This window comes from Penicillium waksmanii, assembly GCF_028829765.1.
Source record: "Penicillium waksmanii strain IBT 27052 chromosome Unknown utg000009l:1.0-4314994.0:1.0-4318279.0, whole genome shotgun sequence".
NCBI lineage: Eukaryota > Fungi > Ascomycota > Eurotiomycetes > Eurotiales > Aspergillaceae > Penicillium > Penicillium waksmanii.
The window spans coordinates 2248138-2266140 of record NW_026643255.1 but is presented as its reverse complement, the minus strand read 5'-3'; the positions used below and the strand labels follow the sequence as shown (position 1 = coordinate 2266140).

The window sequence follows — 18003 nt, the reverse complement described above, 5'->3', positions numbered from 1 at the left end:
ACGAGATGAAAGATGCATCGCAATCCTCCTAGTTGAGGAATCCTTTGCAGCCAGTTGAACCACATAAACACGGGATACGATCATCACTACCCCACTCCCTTTCGAACTTGTAATCGTATGTGAGCTCCTCATCTGTAGGCAGGCAAATTAGTAAAATGTTCCCCAAGATTGTTTGTTGTCTGTGGTATAAGCAATAGCTGTACATACCTCTCTCGATGTCCCTGAGCGCGTAAATCACAATACGTTTACTGCCATCGACCTTGATAATCTTGGCGGTACAATTGGGCGTGCAGCTATGATTGATGAATCGCGCAATTCCACCTCGCTTCGTAGCATCAATCACCGTATTCTCATCAATTCGGAACAGATAACTGCTACCAATTCCACTTTTGAGATATCGTCGTTCTCTCATATCGGCAACCTGCTGTCGAACCTTTTCACCAACATACTCGATAATCATATCGTTTGCCGTGATATTCTCCTCCGCGTAAAGTCCCCAGTTATGAATAGCAGAGCGCGCGAATCGAACAGGCTTCTTCCGTTTCTTAAGCTGGTTGAAGCGAAGAACGTCGCCTTCACCACTCGACGTGGGAAGCGCCTGCTTCTGGGCATTGATATCGGCAATGAGTCGGCGATTGTTGACTCGGGTTGATCGTGAAGTCGATTTGGAAATCGTCTTTGCTGCCGCGATCCTGGCAGCTTCGGCCGCGGCGGCTTGGGGATCGGCTTTGGCATCGGCTTTGGCCATTGCTTCGCGTTCTTCGCGAGCTTTTTGGACCTTGATGCGGTGGGGGAGGTATTTTGATTTCTCCGAGTTGAGAATTCTTTTCCGTCCTTCGGTTCTGGCGGCGCCTGTGCTGTTAGGCACGTAGTATCCCGCAATGCCGATCGAACTGTGTATCGGACCGCTTGCGCCGAGGTGGTTGAGGGCCTTGATCTCCTTCTGTCGCCAGGCCCATGCTGCCAGACTTTCGATCTGGGATGCGGTTTGGTCGAGTAGGATCTGTCGGAGGAAACGGAGATCTTCGTCGTCTTTCACCAGGTGCTGCCAGCCATCCAAATCTAAGATGATTGTCTCGTCATCTTCAACGGTGGCGCGTGGCTCATCTTGGGATACTCCCCACTGCACCTCCGCCTTTGGTATATCGATAGCTGTGGCTTCTTCCACGGACACGTCATCAAGCAAAATGTCCTTAACAGACGCCCGGTCGGCAAGCTCATCCTGTGGCAATTGGTCACGGGAATCAAATGACGCAGCCTCATCCCGAGCAAGTGAGGAATCGATGGACGGGGCAGCCTCGAGATGTTTGCCGGGAAGCGCATCATCCGCTGACTCCATACCGAACAGCTCGTCATCTTGTCTTTGGCGCTTTCTCACATCGGGTTCGTCAGTCAATCGCTTCCTTTTGCGTCCAGGTGAGAGCGTCTCGACATCAGGAAGAGAAGTATCTTCCGTAGGGGCAACATTTTTTGAAGCATCGGATTGGTATTCCTCTTCTTGGTCAGTCTCAGAATCGTCATCAGAACTTGCTCGACTTGGGGGGCCGACTACTCCTCTCCTCCGTATATCCAGTGAGAGGCGTGCGCTGATCATCATCGGAATCCTCATCATCATGCAATTGTTGTAGACGATGATAAAGGGGGCGGATTTCTCTCTTTCGTAGAGGCTGTCGCCTTCGCTCATCCACAAAGGCAGTCCCCGCCCGGTCCAGGCCATGGGATTTGCGAATGCGCGGAAGATCAAGGACGTTAATTCCAGATGATCGATGTTGATCTCGCGACTTTGAAATTTCAGACCCAGAGTCCTGGCCACCAAGCGTAGTATCACCAGCCCCTATCCGGAACATGGGACGTTTGGTACCTTCGGGCCCTGAGATTCCCAGCTTCTCTCGCCTTGAAGCATGCTTTTCTGGATCAAGATAATCGTACAATGTTGGTGCAGCGATCCGTGATTTGACATCTTCGAGCAATTTGTCTCTCAGATCACGGATGATAATGGAAAGGACTTCTCGACAGGGGTCCAAGTCGAATGCACGCTGCTTTTTCTCTTCTTCAATATCCAACTCGGCCTCTTTTCGGGCCCGGTCTTGTTTGGCCTTGGCCTTTTGCTCGGCCCGGAGTCGCTCGGGGCTTGGGCTGCGCACGTAGTTAGGGTTGCCCAAAACTCGACTTTCCATGTTCATAATGTAGGTGAAGAGTGGCTGCATATGACACAGCCGGAAGCAGCGTGATGCTTCTTCCTCACCTCTCCGTGAATTGTCGAAAATAATGTAATAGCCAGTTTTGTCACAGCGGATCACTTTGTAGTCGAAGAATTTGAGACGTTTCTTAAGGTGTGGAATCGTGGTTCCGAGGACAGGAACATAGCAGTGAGCGATGAAGATGTAGGGTTCCCGTTTAAGTTGACTCAAGACCGGGGTATCTTCGATGAGCGATTGCTGTACCACTGGAGATCGAACAGTGGCTCTTGGTCCTTCTGGCACAACAAGTCCAGGACGCAGGGAAGACTTTCCCGAAGGACCCTTTGGCGCGGTAGGTGGCGGTTCGTTCTTTTTCGCCTGGGATTCGACCTTGGCATCCACTGCTGCTGATGTGCTTCTGGAAGCTAGCCTCTGCGACTCGATGGTTTTCGAAGCCATGCGCTCGGAGACAATCCCATCGCGATCTAGTTCAACGCGGATCCTCCTAGTGCCAATCCGTTGTTCCTTCTTGCATTCGAAATATGCCCGCCTTGCGGAACTCGAGGCTGAGACTGGTCCTGCCCCACGAAAAGAAGTCGTATCTTTATATTTGATGGAACAAATCCCGAGAAATCGGCCCGTGATTGGATCTGTCCGGTTCTTCATCTCCGCTATATCACCGAAGCTGGAGAAGAGCGCACTGATCGGAGCGACTGGTGTGAGGGGATCGAAGCCAGTGACAACGACCTGGATCGGCGGACCCGGTCCAATGCTTGTTGATGAATCATACGGCCAAGGTTTGAGGTAGTAAGGGGCTGGACGGTATTTGGATTTTTGCTTGCAGCCTGAGCCACGGGTGTAGTTGGCGATGGCGAGGCGCGGGTCTGGGGGTCTGGCTTGGCCATTGACGAGGATATCGGAATATTCAGGTTTCCTTTTTCGCTCCTTCGAGCCCCGTTTATCTAGGTCCGGGTCGTAAATTGCTTTGGATACTTTGACCACATGATCTTGGCGAGTTTGTGATTGCGGAGTGGGCGGGGTGTGAATTGGGGTCATGGACGATTTGGAGGGTTCCAATGAGCGATCGCCATGATAGTCTGGCGATATTTCTGCTGCCGTTTTCGACTGCGGGCTAATGGCTTTCCGAGGCGGGGATGATTCTGCATTTGTGAGGGGTGTCAAGGTATCAATGTGGGGATGGGTGGTCGCCGAGGCCGGGAGAAGACCCGCGAGGTGAGATTCCTGAGACAATGCATGTTCGGAGTTGGTCGCGCTTGGCTCTGAATCTGTTTGAACATTCACTTCCTCCTTAGCAGGTTCCGACGAAGTCGTAGCGGCCGGAGCGGCCGAAGAGGTGGATGTGGATATAGAGGATGCGGCGAGCGCCGGTAAAGCGGTCGTGTCGGTAGGGTCGCCATCCACATTTCTGTCTCGCCGGTCATGTCCTCCCTTGACGCGCTTACGTTGCAGAACCGAAGGAGCCGTTGGGAAGAAGTCTGCGAAGCCGGCCGAGGCGCGTGACATGGTGAGAGGTGGCTACACGCCCGAAACGACCGCGCGATCACCAGACAGCATCCTTGACGACAGGATTGTTATTGCAAGCTCATATGACCGGGAAAAGCGTCCCAGCCCTGCAAGCGGCGATAATTGGGACGAAGAGATGAGAATGGAGAAAGGGGTAACAAAGGAGCCGCGCAGGATGCAATTCGCGCGGTCTTCAAAAGGTTTTTGCAGGGCAGCGCGCGCGACTGAAGGGGGGGCGGTGAGGTGGAGTGGGGAGTTCACCGCCTTGACGAGGTAATGAGGTAGTAAGGCAGTGAGGCATTCAGGCAGTAAGGTGTCAATCTGACTAAGACAGCTTGCCGGTACCATTAATGCCTCAGGCATTCAGGCACAAAACGACAACAAACAATGCAAATACGGAAAAAAAAAGACATTGCGGTCGGTCCAATTTGCTGTCCTTCCTCCGTACGTGGATCTCTCGGACTGGAGATCCCTTTTACGATTTCATTGTTGTACTAGCACTAGTCTGCATGATGGGTCGGCAATGTTGAAAGAAAGAATGACAGGAAAAAAAAAATAAGAAAAAAAAAAAAACAAGGTTTGTACATTTGCCATGCAGAAACACATTGCCTTCTCCGAAAGGGGGGGCTTAGCAGGGCAAAAATAGTATCAATGGTCCCTCCATTATGGGGGAGGGGGGGGGCAATAGCCGGATGGAATGGGTCAATGTCTCTCATAAAAATAAACATACTATCAATTTGCCGTTCCCATGGAGGCGAAGATCGGTTCCTGATCATTTTTCTTTTTGACCGGTCTACTATGTCACAGAGTGATGGAATCCGAAACATATTCCAAGTTTTCCCTTTGTACCTGCGGGAAAGGAGGGGTCTTGATAGGTTCCACATGTCAATTGATGTTATTGTTATTGTTATTGTTATTGTTATGATACATAAGAAAAAAAAAAAAAAAGAATAGGGAGGGAATACGGAGTACGGAGTTCCCATTATTATTTTTTTCTCACCAATTTTTTCTCGATTCACTTCTCTATTTTCTGACTAGCCTCACTCCGAAGTGGGGAGCTGAAGGTATTTCCATGGGAGGTACCACTGGAGACCAATGGAGTACCACCTGAGACATGTGCATTGGCCCGGCAGCTTCCCTGTGGACACTGGGGAGCTAATAATATCGCCCCTCCCTTCTCTGTTTTCCCCTCTATAAATACGATTCAGCCTCTGCTGTGTCTTCTCTCTGAAACTCCCCCCCCTCCTTCTCCTCCCTTCATCTTCTTTCCCTCGTTGAACTCCTCCTCTCTTCATCACTTCTCCTCCCCCTTTAACTCAATTACCAACTAATTATCCCCTTTTCTAATCTTCTTTGTTTTTGCCCATCATGTGGTATGTGGCAATCTCTCCCCTCTGTCTTTCCCCACTTTTGCGGTGTGATGATGGCTAACTTGTAATTCCAGTGGAATCTTTGGCTACATCAACTACCTGGTCGAGCGAGACCGCCAGTTCATCATTGACACACTTCTCAATGGTGAGTGATGATTTCTTTGACAGCTGGCTTTTTTGCCATCTCAGTTCCCCGCTAACGTGTTCGTCTTTCTCCCCTCTAGGTCTCTCCCGACTGGAATACCGCGGCTACGATTCCGCCGGTATGGCCGTGGATGGCGACAAGAAGAACGAAGTCCAAGCTTTCAAGGAGGTTGGCAAGGTCGCCAAGCTGAGGGAACTCATTGCCGAGAGCAAGCCCGATATGACCAAGAGCTTCGAGTCCCACGCTGGTATCTCTCACACTCGTTGGGCTACCCACGGCACACCTACCCGTCAGAACTGCCACCCCCACCGGTATGTGATTGAATTCTTTGTTTCTTCCCCTCCAAGCCACATCGTTACCAACAAGCCATTTCTCACAGATCTGACGCCACCTGGGAGTTCGCGGTTGTCCACAACGGTATCATCACCAACTACAAGGAATTGAAGGCCCTCCTGGAGAGCAAGGGCTTCCGCTTTGAGACTGAGACCGATACCGAGTGCATTGCCAAGCTCGCCAAGTACCTCTACGATCAACACCCCGACATCGAATTCACTGTCCTGGCCAAGGCTGTTATCAAGGAGCTCGAGGGTGCTTTCGGTCTGCTGCTCAAGTCCGTCCACTACCCCCATGAGGTTATCGCTGCCCGCAAGGGTTCCCCCGCTGGTCATCGGTGTGCGTACCTCCAAGAAGATGAAGGTCGACTTTGTCGATGTCGAGTTCTCTGAAGAGGGTGCTCTTCCTGCGGAGCAGGCCTCCCAGAACGCTGCTATCAAGAAGTCATCTGCCAGCCTTCTGGCTCCTCCTGACAAGTCCCTGCTGCACCGCTCCCAGTCTCGGGCTTTCCTTTCCGATGACGGTATCCCTCAGCCGGCTGAGTTTTTCCTGTCTTCCGACCCCTCGGCCATTGTCGAGCACACCAAGAAGGTCCTCTACCTGGAGGACGATGACATTGCTCACATCCACGAGGGTCAGCTGAACATCCACCGTCTTACCAAGAATGACGGTACCTCCAACGTCCGCACCATCCAGACTATTGAGCTGGAGCTGCAGGAGATCATGAAGGGTAAGTTCGACCACTTCATGCAGAAGGAGATTTTCGAGCAGCCCGAGTCCATTGTCAACACCATGCGTGGTCGTCTGGATACTGTCAACAAGAAGGTCACTCTGGGTGGTCTTCGCCAGTACATCTCCACCATCCGTCGCTGCCGTCGTCTCATCTTCATTGCCTGCGGTACTAGCTACCACTCTTGCATGGCTGTCCGTGGTGTCTTTGAGGAGTTGACTGAGATTCCTATCGCTGTCGAGCTGGCCTCGGATTTCCTGGACCGACAGGCACCTGTCTTCCGTGATGACACCTGTGTCTTCGTCTCCCAGTCTGGTGAGACTGCCGACTCTCTGATGGCCCTCCGCTACTGCTTGGAGCGTGGTGCCCTCACCGTCGGTGTGGTTAACGTCGTTGGATCGTCCATTTCCCTCCTGACCCACTGTGGTGTCCACATTAACGCCGGTCCTGAGATCGGTGTCGCCTCCACCAAGGCTTATACCTCGCAATTCGTTGCCATGGTCATGTTCGCTCTTTCTCTTAGCGAAGACCGAGCCTCCAAGCATCAGCGTCGTGAGGAGATTATGGAGGGTCTTGGCAAGATCTCTGAGCAATTCCGTGAGATCCTCAAGCTGAACGACTCCATCAAGGACATGTGCGCCAAGTTCTTCAAGGACCAGAAGAGTCTGCTGCTCCTGGGCCGTGGTGCCCAGTTCCCCACTGCGCTGGAGGGTGCCCTGAAGATCAAGGAGATCTCATACCTTCACTGCGAGGCCGTCATGTCTGGTGAGCTGAAGCACGGTGTTCTGGCCCTCGTTGACGAGAACCTGCCTATCATCATGATTCTCACCCGTGATAACCTGTTCACCAAGTCCCTGAACGCATACCAGCAGGGTAAGTACAAGCCATTACGAAAGATAGTCATCTTCCGAGAATCCTCAGCTAACATTTTATTTAGTCATTGCTCGTGGTGGCCGTCCCATTGTCATCTGCAACCCCGACGACCCCGAGTTCTCTGCCGCACAGACCGAGAAGATCGCCGTCCCCAAGACCGTCGACTGCCTTCAGGGTCTGTTGAATGTTATTCCCCTGCAGCTGGTTTCCTACTGGCTCGCCGTCGGCGAGGGTCTCAACGTTGATTTCCCTCGTAACCTGGCCAAGTCGGTTACTGTCGAATAAACATGGGTAGAAAGATGGTAGAAAGAGGCCTTCCTCCTGGAGTAAACGACTGCGATGATCTTGATATCTTTAGGTGTTTCTTAGCTTTGCTGTCTTATTCCAAATTCAAATTTCTTTTTGTTCTCCAGAAAACCCCCTTGATGAAGCAAAGCTTATTATAGTACCGAAGTAGCGTAAAGAATAAGGATGAAATGTCGTCCCAGTACTGTACTGTAGCCACTCTATTTTGCCGTCTTCGGCCACATGCGCGTTTCCGCCTTCCCCGCCAAATGCGGGACGGATGTTTTCATCCCCCCCCTTCCCTTGTGCTTTATAAACCCACTCTGCTCTGATCCAGCCACAACCAGTCGCCATAATCTACAATCACAATCACAATCTCATCTTCAATCTACAATGACACCCATCAAAGGCCCCGGAGCAGCTCAGACCCACGACGGTACGCGATACCTTCAGCGGGGAGACGTCATTTGTCATTCGTCCCCGCACCGCACCACACCGCACCTACTGACTGTTTTCGATTGATATAGGAACTGGTCTGCGCGTCGCAATTGTGCACGCCAGATGGAATGAGAAAATCATCGACGCGCTTGTCGCTGGCGCAAAGAAGCAACTCTTGGCTGCGGGTGTGACAGAGGAAAATATCACTGTCGAGACTGTTCCTGGTAGTTATGAATTGCCTATTGGTGTGCAGCGGTAAGTTTTAAGCTCGCCAGCCCAGCCCAGCTCCATTTACCCTCATCATTGAAAAACAAAGAAGAAAGACAGTTAATTAATTGTCATTCCTTCAGCCTCTACGCAGCATCCCAAGTCCAAGCCTCCGCCGGCCAAGGCATTAGCGCCTCCGACCTCCTCTCATCCAGCACCACGGACCTAAAGTCGAGCCCGACTACCACTGCCACGCCGCAAAAGGCCTTCGACGCTATCATTGCCATTGGTGTACTGATTAAGGGATCAACCATGCATTTCGAGTATATTGCCGACGCGGTTAGTCATGGACTCATGCGAGTGCAGCTTGATTCCGGGGTTCCCGTAATCTTCGGCCTTTTGACTGTTCTCACTGAGGAGCAGGGTCTTGAGCGTGCGGGTCTGGTGGCTAGTAGTGGGATGCATAATCATGGTGAGGATTGGGGCAGTGCGGCTGTTGAACTTGGCGTTAAGAGGAGGGAGTGGTTGGAGGGGAAGATTAACTAAAATCTAAAATCTACAAACCCTGGCTGGGGCTGGTCTGGGCTGGCCAAGCAGTTTTGTTGACAAATGATCAAGCTTGCACAGTACACCGGCTAGGTGAATTAAACAGCGTACTCTCTCGAATCGAATCGAATCGAATTCATCAGATTAAAATATTCGCGCAAGATTCTATCTATTACACGCTTACTCCTCCATCTTCTCTTCCTCCTCCTCATCCTCACCCTCCAAAGCCCTTTTCGCAGCCTTCTCCGCCTCCTCATGCAATTCCTTAGGAACCTCCTCATGACGACCCTTGGTGGGCCCATCAACCGAGGAGATCCATGACATCTCGAGCTCGAATTCCTTGTCCTTGCTATCCTCGTGCGCGACGTAGATGATCCGAGCAGCTTCCTTTACTCCGTCCGCTAGGGAGAGGTTACCCGAGCTTAGGTCGAGTTTTTCCAATTCGGCTTTGGCGGCTTGTCGGCCTTTGCCGGTTGCTGCGCCGTAATAACCCTAAACACATATTCGTCAGTATCGTATTAATCAAGAAGCACCCGTACCCCCGGCAGGGATAGTCGGGGTTTGGGTGATAAAGGGGGGGGGGCGCTGGCGCTGCTTACCCAATAGAGTCCACTAGGCTCAATCATGTATAGTCCCGGACCACCACCCTTAGCACCCTCAACCTTGCCGCCTGAACCAGAAGATGGACCCGTGCCGACCTGGCCATCGACCGCTAGTTCTGCCTCGCTATCCCAACCAGCGACGATGGCGGTTGTTCCGAATGGTCGTACACTTGAGTAAAGTGTGTAGGCTTGTACGTAGCCGCCGAGGCGGTTGGCGAGTGCGGAGGTCGGGATGGGACCCTTGTAGACGCCTCTCCAGGAGGAAGCTTCGTCTCGGGCTCTGGAAACGAAATGACGGCCATCAGGGACGAGGCCGGCGGATACCTGGGTGTGGGAAATGCAGGTTAGATTGAATTCGTAAGATAAGTAAGGCTCCAGCTGGTGACGGGGACTCTTCTAGAGCTGGGGGAGAGGAATCGAGCTTACAATTCCGACATGACGATCCACCGTCGCGATTCTCTTATTGGCACCGGGCTTCAGGAGCTTGCTAGTGATGATCTTTTCCACTGCCAACACAACACCGTCCTTGCATCGGATGCCGACAGCTGTGCCTCCGTTCTCGACAGCCTTGACGGCATATTCAACCTGGGGGAAGGAACCATCGTTAGCTGCAAGAGCTTCCATCGAGCTGGCTCATTGCTGGAGAACCTAAGATAGCGATTCCTTACCTGGAAATTGCGGCCATCAGGCGAAAAGACCGAGTTGGAAAGGTCGTAGCCCGTACCAATTGACGTCTACCGGCCTTGTTAGTTTATGAAAGCTCAAACCTCCAACCAAACCCCAAACGAGTAAACAAACCATGATCGTGAATGTATGAAATGTGAAAGAGCTCCTAAAGTGTATCGGGCGTGAAAGTGGGAAACAATGGAGCTAGGAAGGAGAAGGACGCGATGATGGAAGATAGCCAGAGCCAAAGCCAGAGCTGCTGGGGCCGACAGCTTGCGTCACGGGGTTGCCTGGTCATGTGACCGGGTGATTGGACAAGCGCGGCCCAACGGGGAAATGGTCACTTTCTTAGGCATCTAGCGGGGATGGAGGGGGGGCAATGGAGGGGGGTTTAGATTTTATAAATACTCATTCTTGTTTGCTCTTGCACACATCTCTCCCCCCGGCTTTGAGTACACATTCAGATACTTGCATCTATTCACAGCAGGACTGTGTTTTCCGGTATTCTGTACTGTTTACATCTATCTATTCTCATCTCTCTACGATATCCCTTTTACCATCGATCGTGTATTCTTTTTTTTTTTTTTTTTAAGACACAAACTTGACCGCCATGTCTTCTTCGATTTTACACCAGTGTCCCTCTTGCGGCCATATCTCGGATATCTCTCAGTCTTTGGCTGCTTTTATCGAGAATCCTCATTGTACCCAGGTAGTCTCCTGACTTACTCTGACTCTACCCCTGTGACCATGGGACACAACGCCTGACAAGGAACGTCTTTGTTTTAGTGCGGAATGTCGGCATCGGAAAGCAGCAGCAAGATCCAGGACGAGTTGGCCATGTTGTTTGACCGCCAGATGTCCATGACGATGGCCCCTGCTCCAACCCCTCCTCGTAACGATAATTACGAAGCTATCCCGGTAGCCCCCCCAACCGATATCCCAACCGAACCTCTCCTATAGCATCACCCAGCACTACAACCATTCAGCGCACGTAGCTTCATCGGCCCCAACTACCTCGAACATGCAAGCAAACAGCCAAGCAGATTCAATGGCGCTGATGGTGCAGGATATCCATGCCGTTCTCCGTCACCATGGATTAGACCCCGCTACCTTTTCCATGGCCCAGCTCGAACTATTCAAAAATGCGGATGCTGCCCAGCAAAGGCGGTTGATACAGACTTGGCAGTTCTATAGCACACCGCAATCATCTTCATCCCTGGATCTTGAGATGAACGACGACTCAATGGCGGAGTTTGTGGAATATCATGGCGAACATGCAGAGCCCTACATGACTTCCGGTTATGGAGTGGAAGCAGTGGAAGCGCAGGATACTACTACTCCTACTACCGCCGTGGAGCCATCGACCGGAAAGCCCTACGACTCGTCTACAGATCCGGTATACAGAGGAGCACAGGAGTGGTGGGAGATGCCGCGGACTAGTTCCATGGAGTCGCAGTATGGGTTATTCGAAGAGCGGAGTCGGCATTACTCGAACTCGAACTCGAACTCGACATGGCAACCGCAACGGTGTTTCCACTGATCTGACCATGACCAGAAGGAGGGTTTGTTCTTGACGACTTCGCTTACAATTATTTTTACTCGATCATATAGTCAAAGTATAAGAGGTAGACTAATTTTAAGTTACTGAGAGAGAAATTGCATCAAATTGACCAGCCATGGATCATGAATTTTGTAATTTTCAAAGATACGTAGATCGACATAAAGTCAAAATCATACAGTATTTCCGGAAATCGGTGTCGCCATCTTCTCTCTTTTATTGTTTCTCAAGCCCTAATGCCAAGAAACACTAGACTATACGGCAAGTCTTGCCAGTCTCATTGGTTTCGGGGGTGTACTGTAGATTAGCGAACTATTATAGTAGTGGGTAATACTCTCATGTTGATTCATGAAACGATTATTAGTGATGAACAAACCGTGTCTTTATATATGATTTTATAGTATTGTAAATCATATGATTACTATCCAAGTATCAGTCTGGAATATACCCATGTTATTCACATAATATTTTAACTATTATGCTTACCTACACCCCCACTCCCCTCCTCGGGACATATGTTATTAACTATACATAAGCCACTTTAGGTAGGAGATGACCATTCTAGACCAGACATGTTTTAATCACGATAGGCAGGATCTAAGGAATCTCCGTAGTCACTCAGAGAGTAGTTTACTTAGTGTTGTCTCAGTAGCTCAGACTATAGTATCTAAACCACATTATTGGAACTGCAGGATGCTACATTTATAGAACCCGAACCAACTATATCAATCGAATAAGAGAATTCGCTCTTGTGTATTCATACTATTCACTAATAGTCATTGGACTCGATAACAATATCAACGGGGGGGGATGGCATCATCCCCATAAGGCTGCCCCTCGGGCCAGACGAGCTGGAGTGCTTTCTCAAATTCTTCTTGATCAACTCCAGACGTTTCCACACTGTGCAACAGTGTTACAGTTAACCAAGATCCTTATCTTACTTATAAATAATCAACAATTGCAATACAACTTACATCACAAGATAAGTGGGAGGGAAGGTATCTGAAAATTGCTGATGTTCAGCGCTTTGCAATTCAGCACCAAGTCCGGACAGTGCTTCGGTGATAGCGTTGATAACAGGACTCTTTCTATCGATGCGGCTTATTAGAGAATTTGACCCCTGGTATCTGGTGTTTGTAGAAGGCTCACGTATCTCCAGGTTCAGCGAGGGGAGAGGCAGGCTCGAGGGTGCTGACGATGACAAGCTAAAGTAGAGGAAGACAGTCAGTATAAAGCCGTAGAATCTGCGTAAGACCATGTGGTAATGGAAATGGAAATGAAATGGAAGATGGACAAATTGGTTCTAATTTAATAGTTAGTGGAGATATCCATAGCAATAGTTTGTTTAACATTGGGTTATACTCACAGGCATTGTGGCGTTAATTTTGATTACTGGTGTAATCCGTATATGTAGTACTTCGTAAGATGATTATTCGAGAGAAGAGAATGGAAGATAAGAAAAAAAAGGAGGAAAATAATGACCACCTACGTGAAGTCTTGATATACGCTGAAGAAAGCGGTGGGTGTTGTTTTCAGCTCCCCCCACTATGCACACCAGCGACCACCCCACCTTTTCAGCTGATCAGCTCTGAGCCACACCTTATCCATCTGGTCAAATCATTGCCAGTATTAAGCGCACAACGCATTGGTATTTCAGCTACCCCGGCTCTTGATCTCCCACTTGTGGTACTCAGCGACAGACCTGCTCCAGCCTACAATTTTCAAGTTAAGATTTGCAACTCGAACTCTCTTCACCAGGTATATATTTTATCTTGACGCGTAACTTGGGACAACTAATTCTGGCTTGATTGATATTGGTGAGTTTGTATTTTGCTTACAGGTAAGTATCTAACATTGGAGCCGTGATGGCTCGGTTCGCTCAGTGACATCATCTGCAAGCCCCTCTATGTATATCGTTTAACTTTTACATATTTGCCCCATCAAGATAGGTTTACTTTTATTGTGTTTCTTTAGTGTGTTTGGTCAATAATCTGCTTAAAATGAGCAATCAAATTTTGCTTAATGGGAACATACATAAGATGGCGAGGCCGGGGCATTTTTGATGGGGTGGCTTATTCGCACATGGGTACTCTACGTGTGAGAAGGCATTTTTTAATCTTGCACCTGGGCACCCCGCAATCCCGAAGTCGAGCACACTAATGCTTAATTTGGAAGTGATGTGCTAAGTTCAGCTAGCCATGCAAATGAACTGAACAATACAGCACAAGGCCCACCTTTTGGAATAGCTCAACTATACAAACGTCATGGGTAAACAGATAGAACCTCGAGCTATAAAAGTGGTCCCTCCCCCCCTGTATTATTTACCAAACATTCTACCTTCAATCCTTGAAGACCTCTTATCATACCATACCATACTCTTCCTCCAATCATCAACCGGCGTTCTCCACCATGGCTGATGAAGCTCGTGTTAACAATGCCAAAGAGCAATATCATAACGCTGCTGCTGAAGCTGTCGCCGCTAAGCAAGAAGCGAAAAAAAGCATATGATGACCAGAAGAAAAATAAGTTTACAGAGGACACTTTTGATGCTTGGATTCCAATGAACGTAAGTACCAAGAAAGGACTCCTGATAATTTAATATATGATTTATGATCTTACTATTTAGTACCCTCAATTTCTCGGTGCCTACCACACGTACAACCAAAAAAGAGCTGAATTTTTGAATGCGTTTATGCGCTATGACGAAGCGAAAGCAGGTGAATGGGACAAGAAGTTTGGGGATTTGTGGAACCAGTGGCATTTTGGATCTTTTGACAATGGGAAAGAAAAAGGATCTAACCTCATCATCATCACCGACGAAGATGTTGATAATTACGATGTGATTGTGGAGAAACAGAGAAAGCAAATATCGGAAAGAATGGCTGCTGAGCATGGGCACTGAGCTCTCATCGAGGAGTATAGGGACCCCGGAGACAGCGACCTGCAAAAGTACATGCTCAGCTATGTATAGGGTGACCTCGGAGGAGCTCGATTTAGCAGACTTTACATTCTACGTTGTCCCGATATCAAACGTGGCTCGCTCAATAAATGTTATGTATTATCACTGATCCAAAAATAATAACCCCCGGGGTGTCGTCGTCCTAATATTCCTGCCCCAAACTTTAGCAACTATTTACCCCCCTAAATTATTTCAAGATAGTGCGAAATCTGAACCCTGGGCAGCGTAAGATGATTGTACATATGATAAACAGTAAGAAAGGACTGACTATATCTTAAATAGCTAAGCTAGTAAAGTATACTGAGCGTTCTATCACTAACATACGTAAGAAAATACGATTGTTCGGCAGTCCTGATCCTCCTTAAATCCCTCCTGGCCTACTACCAATAATTAGTTCTGTAATGCTGGATATCCTTTGTGACTATCTTGCTAAGATACCCAGCTTATCTTAAAGAGATAGCTAAGTTTCTATAGAATGAGTTTTATATATTACGGTTATCGTGTGGTATCTGTGCTTTTTTCTTAGACTAGCTAGACTAAAAAGATAGCTCAGCAGAAAGCTAAAGAATAGAATCCTTAACTATAAGATTTCTACGAATATAAACTATCTGAGTTTTCTTCGTACTATCTTATCTTTGTTAAAAAATCCGGATGTGATAAATAGGTAGGTTGTAGGTAAACTAGTTAGTTACTACTAGGTGTAATACCAGTATAAGTATCTTAAGTTTACTAGGGCTAATACTATGAGATACTGCCAGTATATACCTAAGATAGTATTCTTTTATCTTATCTTTTTAAAGGTTTAACCGATACAGTCTTCAACCTATTTTTGAAGCAGCTCCTCTAGTACTGTAGGAGATAGCCAGAGCTAAAATCCGTTCTTATTATAGAAAATGCATCCTTCTATATTCAGACTAAGTTAGATAGTTTTGCTCTGTTACAGGGGTCAGATTACTGTACCTGCCGCCTTACCCTCAGACTTTAACCCCGTTGGGGAGTTTTTTTGCGGAGCTGAAGCCTTACATCATGAAAGTTTGGCTAAGTTACAAAAAAGCCCTGACGAAGGGTTTAAAATTTTGGTTAGTTAATTATTGACAGTAAATAAATTAACGAATATATATTCTATCCTTGAAAGGCTAACGTATAGGATAGATCGAAATCAGTTTCACCACTCCCTTTATATTGGCTCGGCTTGGCCTTGGCTATTTGATTCTGTCTCCCCTTCAGCTTGAACCTCTTGAGTCTTCCGTTGGCCGGGACTCTGAAATACGAAACGATTGAATGAGATTCTTGCGACTACATTACTTTCATTAACTTGTAATCAGATCTTCGGAAGCTCAGGCTCTTCAGAGTAATACCATAATAATAGTGCCGGAGACAATAGCATTGTCCAAGCTTGTTCCAGCTCGACGCAAAGGACTAATTATAGTCATTATAGTTACTACGTAGTAGTCTCCAGGGCTGAGTATCTTCCGCCCCCGGGCTCTGGCCCCATGTCATTATTCGGCTATGCTGAAACCATCAGGATTCACAATGTGGCGGTGCGTCAATCCGACGTGGGGTCCAAAAAATTCGTCAATATAGCCCCTCGTAACCTAACTGCGCCAGATTCTGTAAATCCATATCCAAGACAGCACCTCATACTTATAACCATACTCAACTTCACCACTCTGATTTCCACTGAGACCCTCCCCTTCCACTATGTTCTCCTTGTCAGTACTAACCATCACCCTATTCCTCCCGTCCATCCACCTCACCTCACCCAATCCAACCTAATCTGTGAATTATGAACTGAATTTTAAAAGGCTATTCTTCCCGCCCTTCAGTGCTCTCTTCCTCTACTGGTTCATAGGACCAACAATCTACACCCAAAGTGAACGATATATTCACGACCGAAACATTTCCAAATTCGCAAATCGCGTCTTCACCCTTCAAATCCTCTACTCAGTCTATCAAATCCACCTCGTGGCCCAGGAATTCCGACTCCAAGATCCGGCCCTGTGGTATGTGACTGCTTTCTGGAAGTCTTACTGGGCTGGTGAGGATCTGGCTGCTATTTTCATAGGTGTTATATCATGGTTTTGGTTGCTGAAGTTGGGTCGTGGGCCGATTGTATGTCTCTCCTAGATTTTTGTTTTCGTTTTCTTTTTGGCTCTAGGGTGTTTGGGGTGGATTTTCTGGGCCTGCTGGTTCAAGTTTCAAGTTGTTATATCTGGTCGGACCTGGTCTGGTCTGATCTTGATACAACTAAGCTAAAGCTGGAGTTGAAGCTAAGAGTATAACTAAAACTACTAACTAACGTATATAATACTCCAGGACCCCGAGGAACCATTCTTCTTTCATTTAGTAGCACCTATCCGACACGATCCCTCAAAGTCACCCCACACACCCTCATGGACTGAATGGATCGTGAAGAATGTGTGGGGGTTATTCAATGTCATTTGTTTAGCGTGAGTATCTCCCCCCCCCTCCCCTCCTCTTCTTGTCCGAGTCAGTGCCTTTTATCTTTTCCCTTTCCCCTTCCCTTCTTTCTTTCTTTCCCCCTTTCGGCTCGAGCTCAAGCAACATCCAGACCAAACCCACTAACCGTATTCTTATCTCTTCTCTCCTTTATTAAGGTCATTCCACTTCCTCCCAGTTATATTCCAAACCTCCTGTCGATACCAGGAAGGCATGTCGCTCATCCCGAAGTGGACTGATACGTACAAGAACGATCAGTGTAGGGAAAGGAAAGTTGGGCTTTGGGCTATAGTGTTCTTTTATGCTGCGTTTAACATTTCTGTTATCGTTAATCTTATTGTTGCTTGTAGGCCTGGGAAAGACCAGAGGAACATGAAGGATGATGTGATGTTGGAGAAGGGGGTATGTGAGAAGGATGTGAATGAGAAGGATGAGAAAGAACTTGAATCGATTATGAATTATTAATGACTCGGACCTTGGGAATGATGGGGCGATTGTGCGTTGAAGTTTATGTTTGAGGTCGAGGTCGAGGTCGAGGTTTCTAAGATTTGAATTGAGATTTTGAGGGAGGTTTAAGCTTATCATTATATTAACTACCTTAGGGTAGGTATTATGTAGATATTAGGTACTAGTACCACAAACCAAATATCATAATGAATACATTTTCGAACTTTGAGAAAAGATGTTACAATAAAAGCACTATGTAGAGCAATGAAGAAAGCACCAATAATGAAATGGGTATCGAAAAGCCCATAATCATAAACAAGCCTACCACCCATCCTATCTGAATGAAACATCCGACTGTACTAATAGACCCTTCTATCTGTCTTGCAATATATAACATAGGGACGGATATTATTACGTGTAAGTACAAAACGCGCGATTCTTACCGTATCATCTGATTAGGGCTTGGAAGAATATCTCTCTGTTTTCCGAGATGGAAGGTGAACCTGGCCGGGTCTGTAGCAGTATTACTATATGCTACCACCCCCGTGGCAGCTTGCAGGCCAAAGCCACACTCGGAGTTGGGCATTCTTTAATCTGCAGGACTGGGTTTGTGGCGCAACATACCACCATCATGTCTTTGTGAGGAGACACATCAACTCAGAATAGAGGAGTGGCCCCCA

General features: G+C 48.0%; 8 protein-coding genes across 8 annotated transcripts; 5 read left to right on the top strand and 3 right to left on the bottom strand.

Annotated features, from left to right (window-relative positions):
* Positions 1-28: 28 nt before the first annotated feature.
* set1 (histone methyltransferase SET1) lies at positions 29-3704 on the bottom strand (the record flags this gene model as incomplete). Its single annotated transcript, XM_057270446.1, has 3 exons — positions 29-132; positions 208-1497; positions 1553-3704. The coding sequence occupies 3 exons, from the start codon at positions 3702-3704 to the stop codon at positions 29-31; spliced, it is 3546 nt and encodes a 1181-aa protein (XP_057117620.1).
* A 1368-nt stretch (positions 3705-5072) lies between these two features.
* Positions 5073-7440, top strand: gfa1 (glutamine--fructose-6-phosphate transaminase (isomerizing) GFA1; the record flags this gene model as incomplete). The annotated part of the gene is made up of 6 exons (XM_057270445.1): positions 5073-5077; positions 5149-5219; positions 5299-5530; positions 5599-5829; positions 5852-7155; positions 7220-7440. The coding sequence occupies 6 exons, from the start codon at positions 5073-5075 to the stop codon at positions 7438-7440; spliced, it is 2064 nt and encodes a 687-aa protein (XP_057117619.1).
* Positions 7441-7833: 393 nt separating this feature from the next.
* N7481_011225 (lumazine synthase RIB4) lies at positions 7834-8631 on the top strand (the record flags this gene model as incomplete). The annotated part of the gene is made up of 3 exons (XM_057270444.1): positions 7834-7876; positions 7968-8133; positions 8229-8631. 3 exons carry the CDS (start codon positions 7834-7836, stop codon positions 8629-8631), a joined length of 612 nt encoding a protein of 203 aa, XP_057117618.1.
* Positions 8632-8811: 180 nt separating this feature from the next.
* Positions 8812-10034, bottom strand: N7481_011224 (proteasome core particle subunit alpha 7; the record flags this gene model as incomplete). Its single annotated transcript, XM_057270443.1, has 5 exons — positions 8812-9123; positions 9171-9557; positions 9660-9818; positions 9902-9967; positions 10032-10034. The coding sequence occupies 5 exons, from the start codon at positions 10032-10034 to the stop codon at positions 8812-8814; spliced, it is 927 nt and encodes a 308-aa protein (XP_057117617.1).
* A 657-nt stretch (positions 10035-10691) lies between these two features.
* Positions 10692-11439, top strand: N7481_011223 (uncharacterized protein; the record flags this gene model as incomplete). Its single annotated transcript, XM_057270442.1, has 2 exons — positions 10692-10817; positions 10870-11439. 2 exons carry the CDS (start codon positions 10692-10694, stop codon positions 11437-11439), a joined length of 696 nt encoding a protein of 231 aa, XP_057117616.1.
* An 815-nt stretch (positions 11440-12254) lies between these two features.
* N7481_011222 (uncharacterized protein) lies at positions 12255-12829 on the bottom strand (the record flags this gene model as incomplete). The annotated part of the gene is made up of 4 exons (XM_057270441.1): positions 12255-12357; positions 12432-12545; positions 12607-12662; positions 12824-12829. The coding sequence occupies 4 exons, from the start codon at positions 12827-12829 to the stop codon at positions 12255-12257; spliced, it is 279 nt and encodes a 92-aa protein (XP_057117615.1).
* A 1062-nt stretch (positions 12830-13891) lies between these two features.
* Positions 13892-14359, top strand: N7481_011221 (uncharacterized protein; the record flags this gene model as incomplete). The annotated part of the gene is made up of 2 exons (XM_057270440.1): positions 13892-14023; positions 14084-14359. The coding sequence occupies 2 exons, from the start codon at positions 13892-13894 to the stop codon at positions 14357-14359; spliced, it is 408 nt and encodes a 135-aa protein (XP_057117614.1).
* A 1758-nt stretch (positions 14360-16117) lies between these two features.
* Positions 16118-17341, top strand: N7481_011220 (uncharacterized protein; the record flags this gene model as incomplete). Its single annotated transcript, XM_057270439.1, has 4 exons — positions 16118-16128; positions 16222-16528; positions 16733-16866; positions 17035-17341. 4 exons carry the CDS (start codon positions 16118-16120, stop codon positions 17339-17341), a joined length of 759 nt encoding a protein of 252 aa, XP_057117613.1.
* Between the last annotated feature and the right edge of the window lie 662 nt (positions 17342-18003).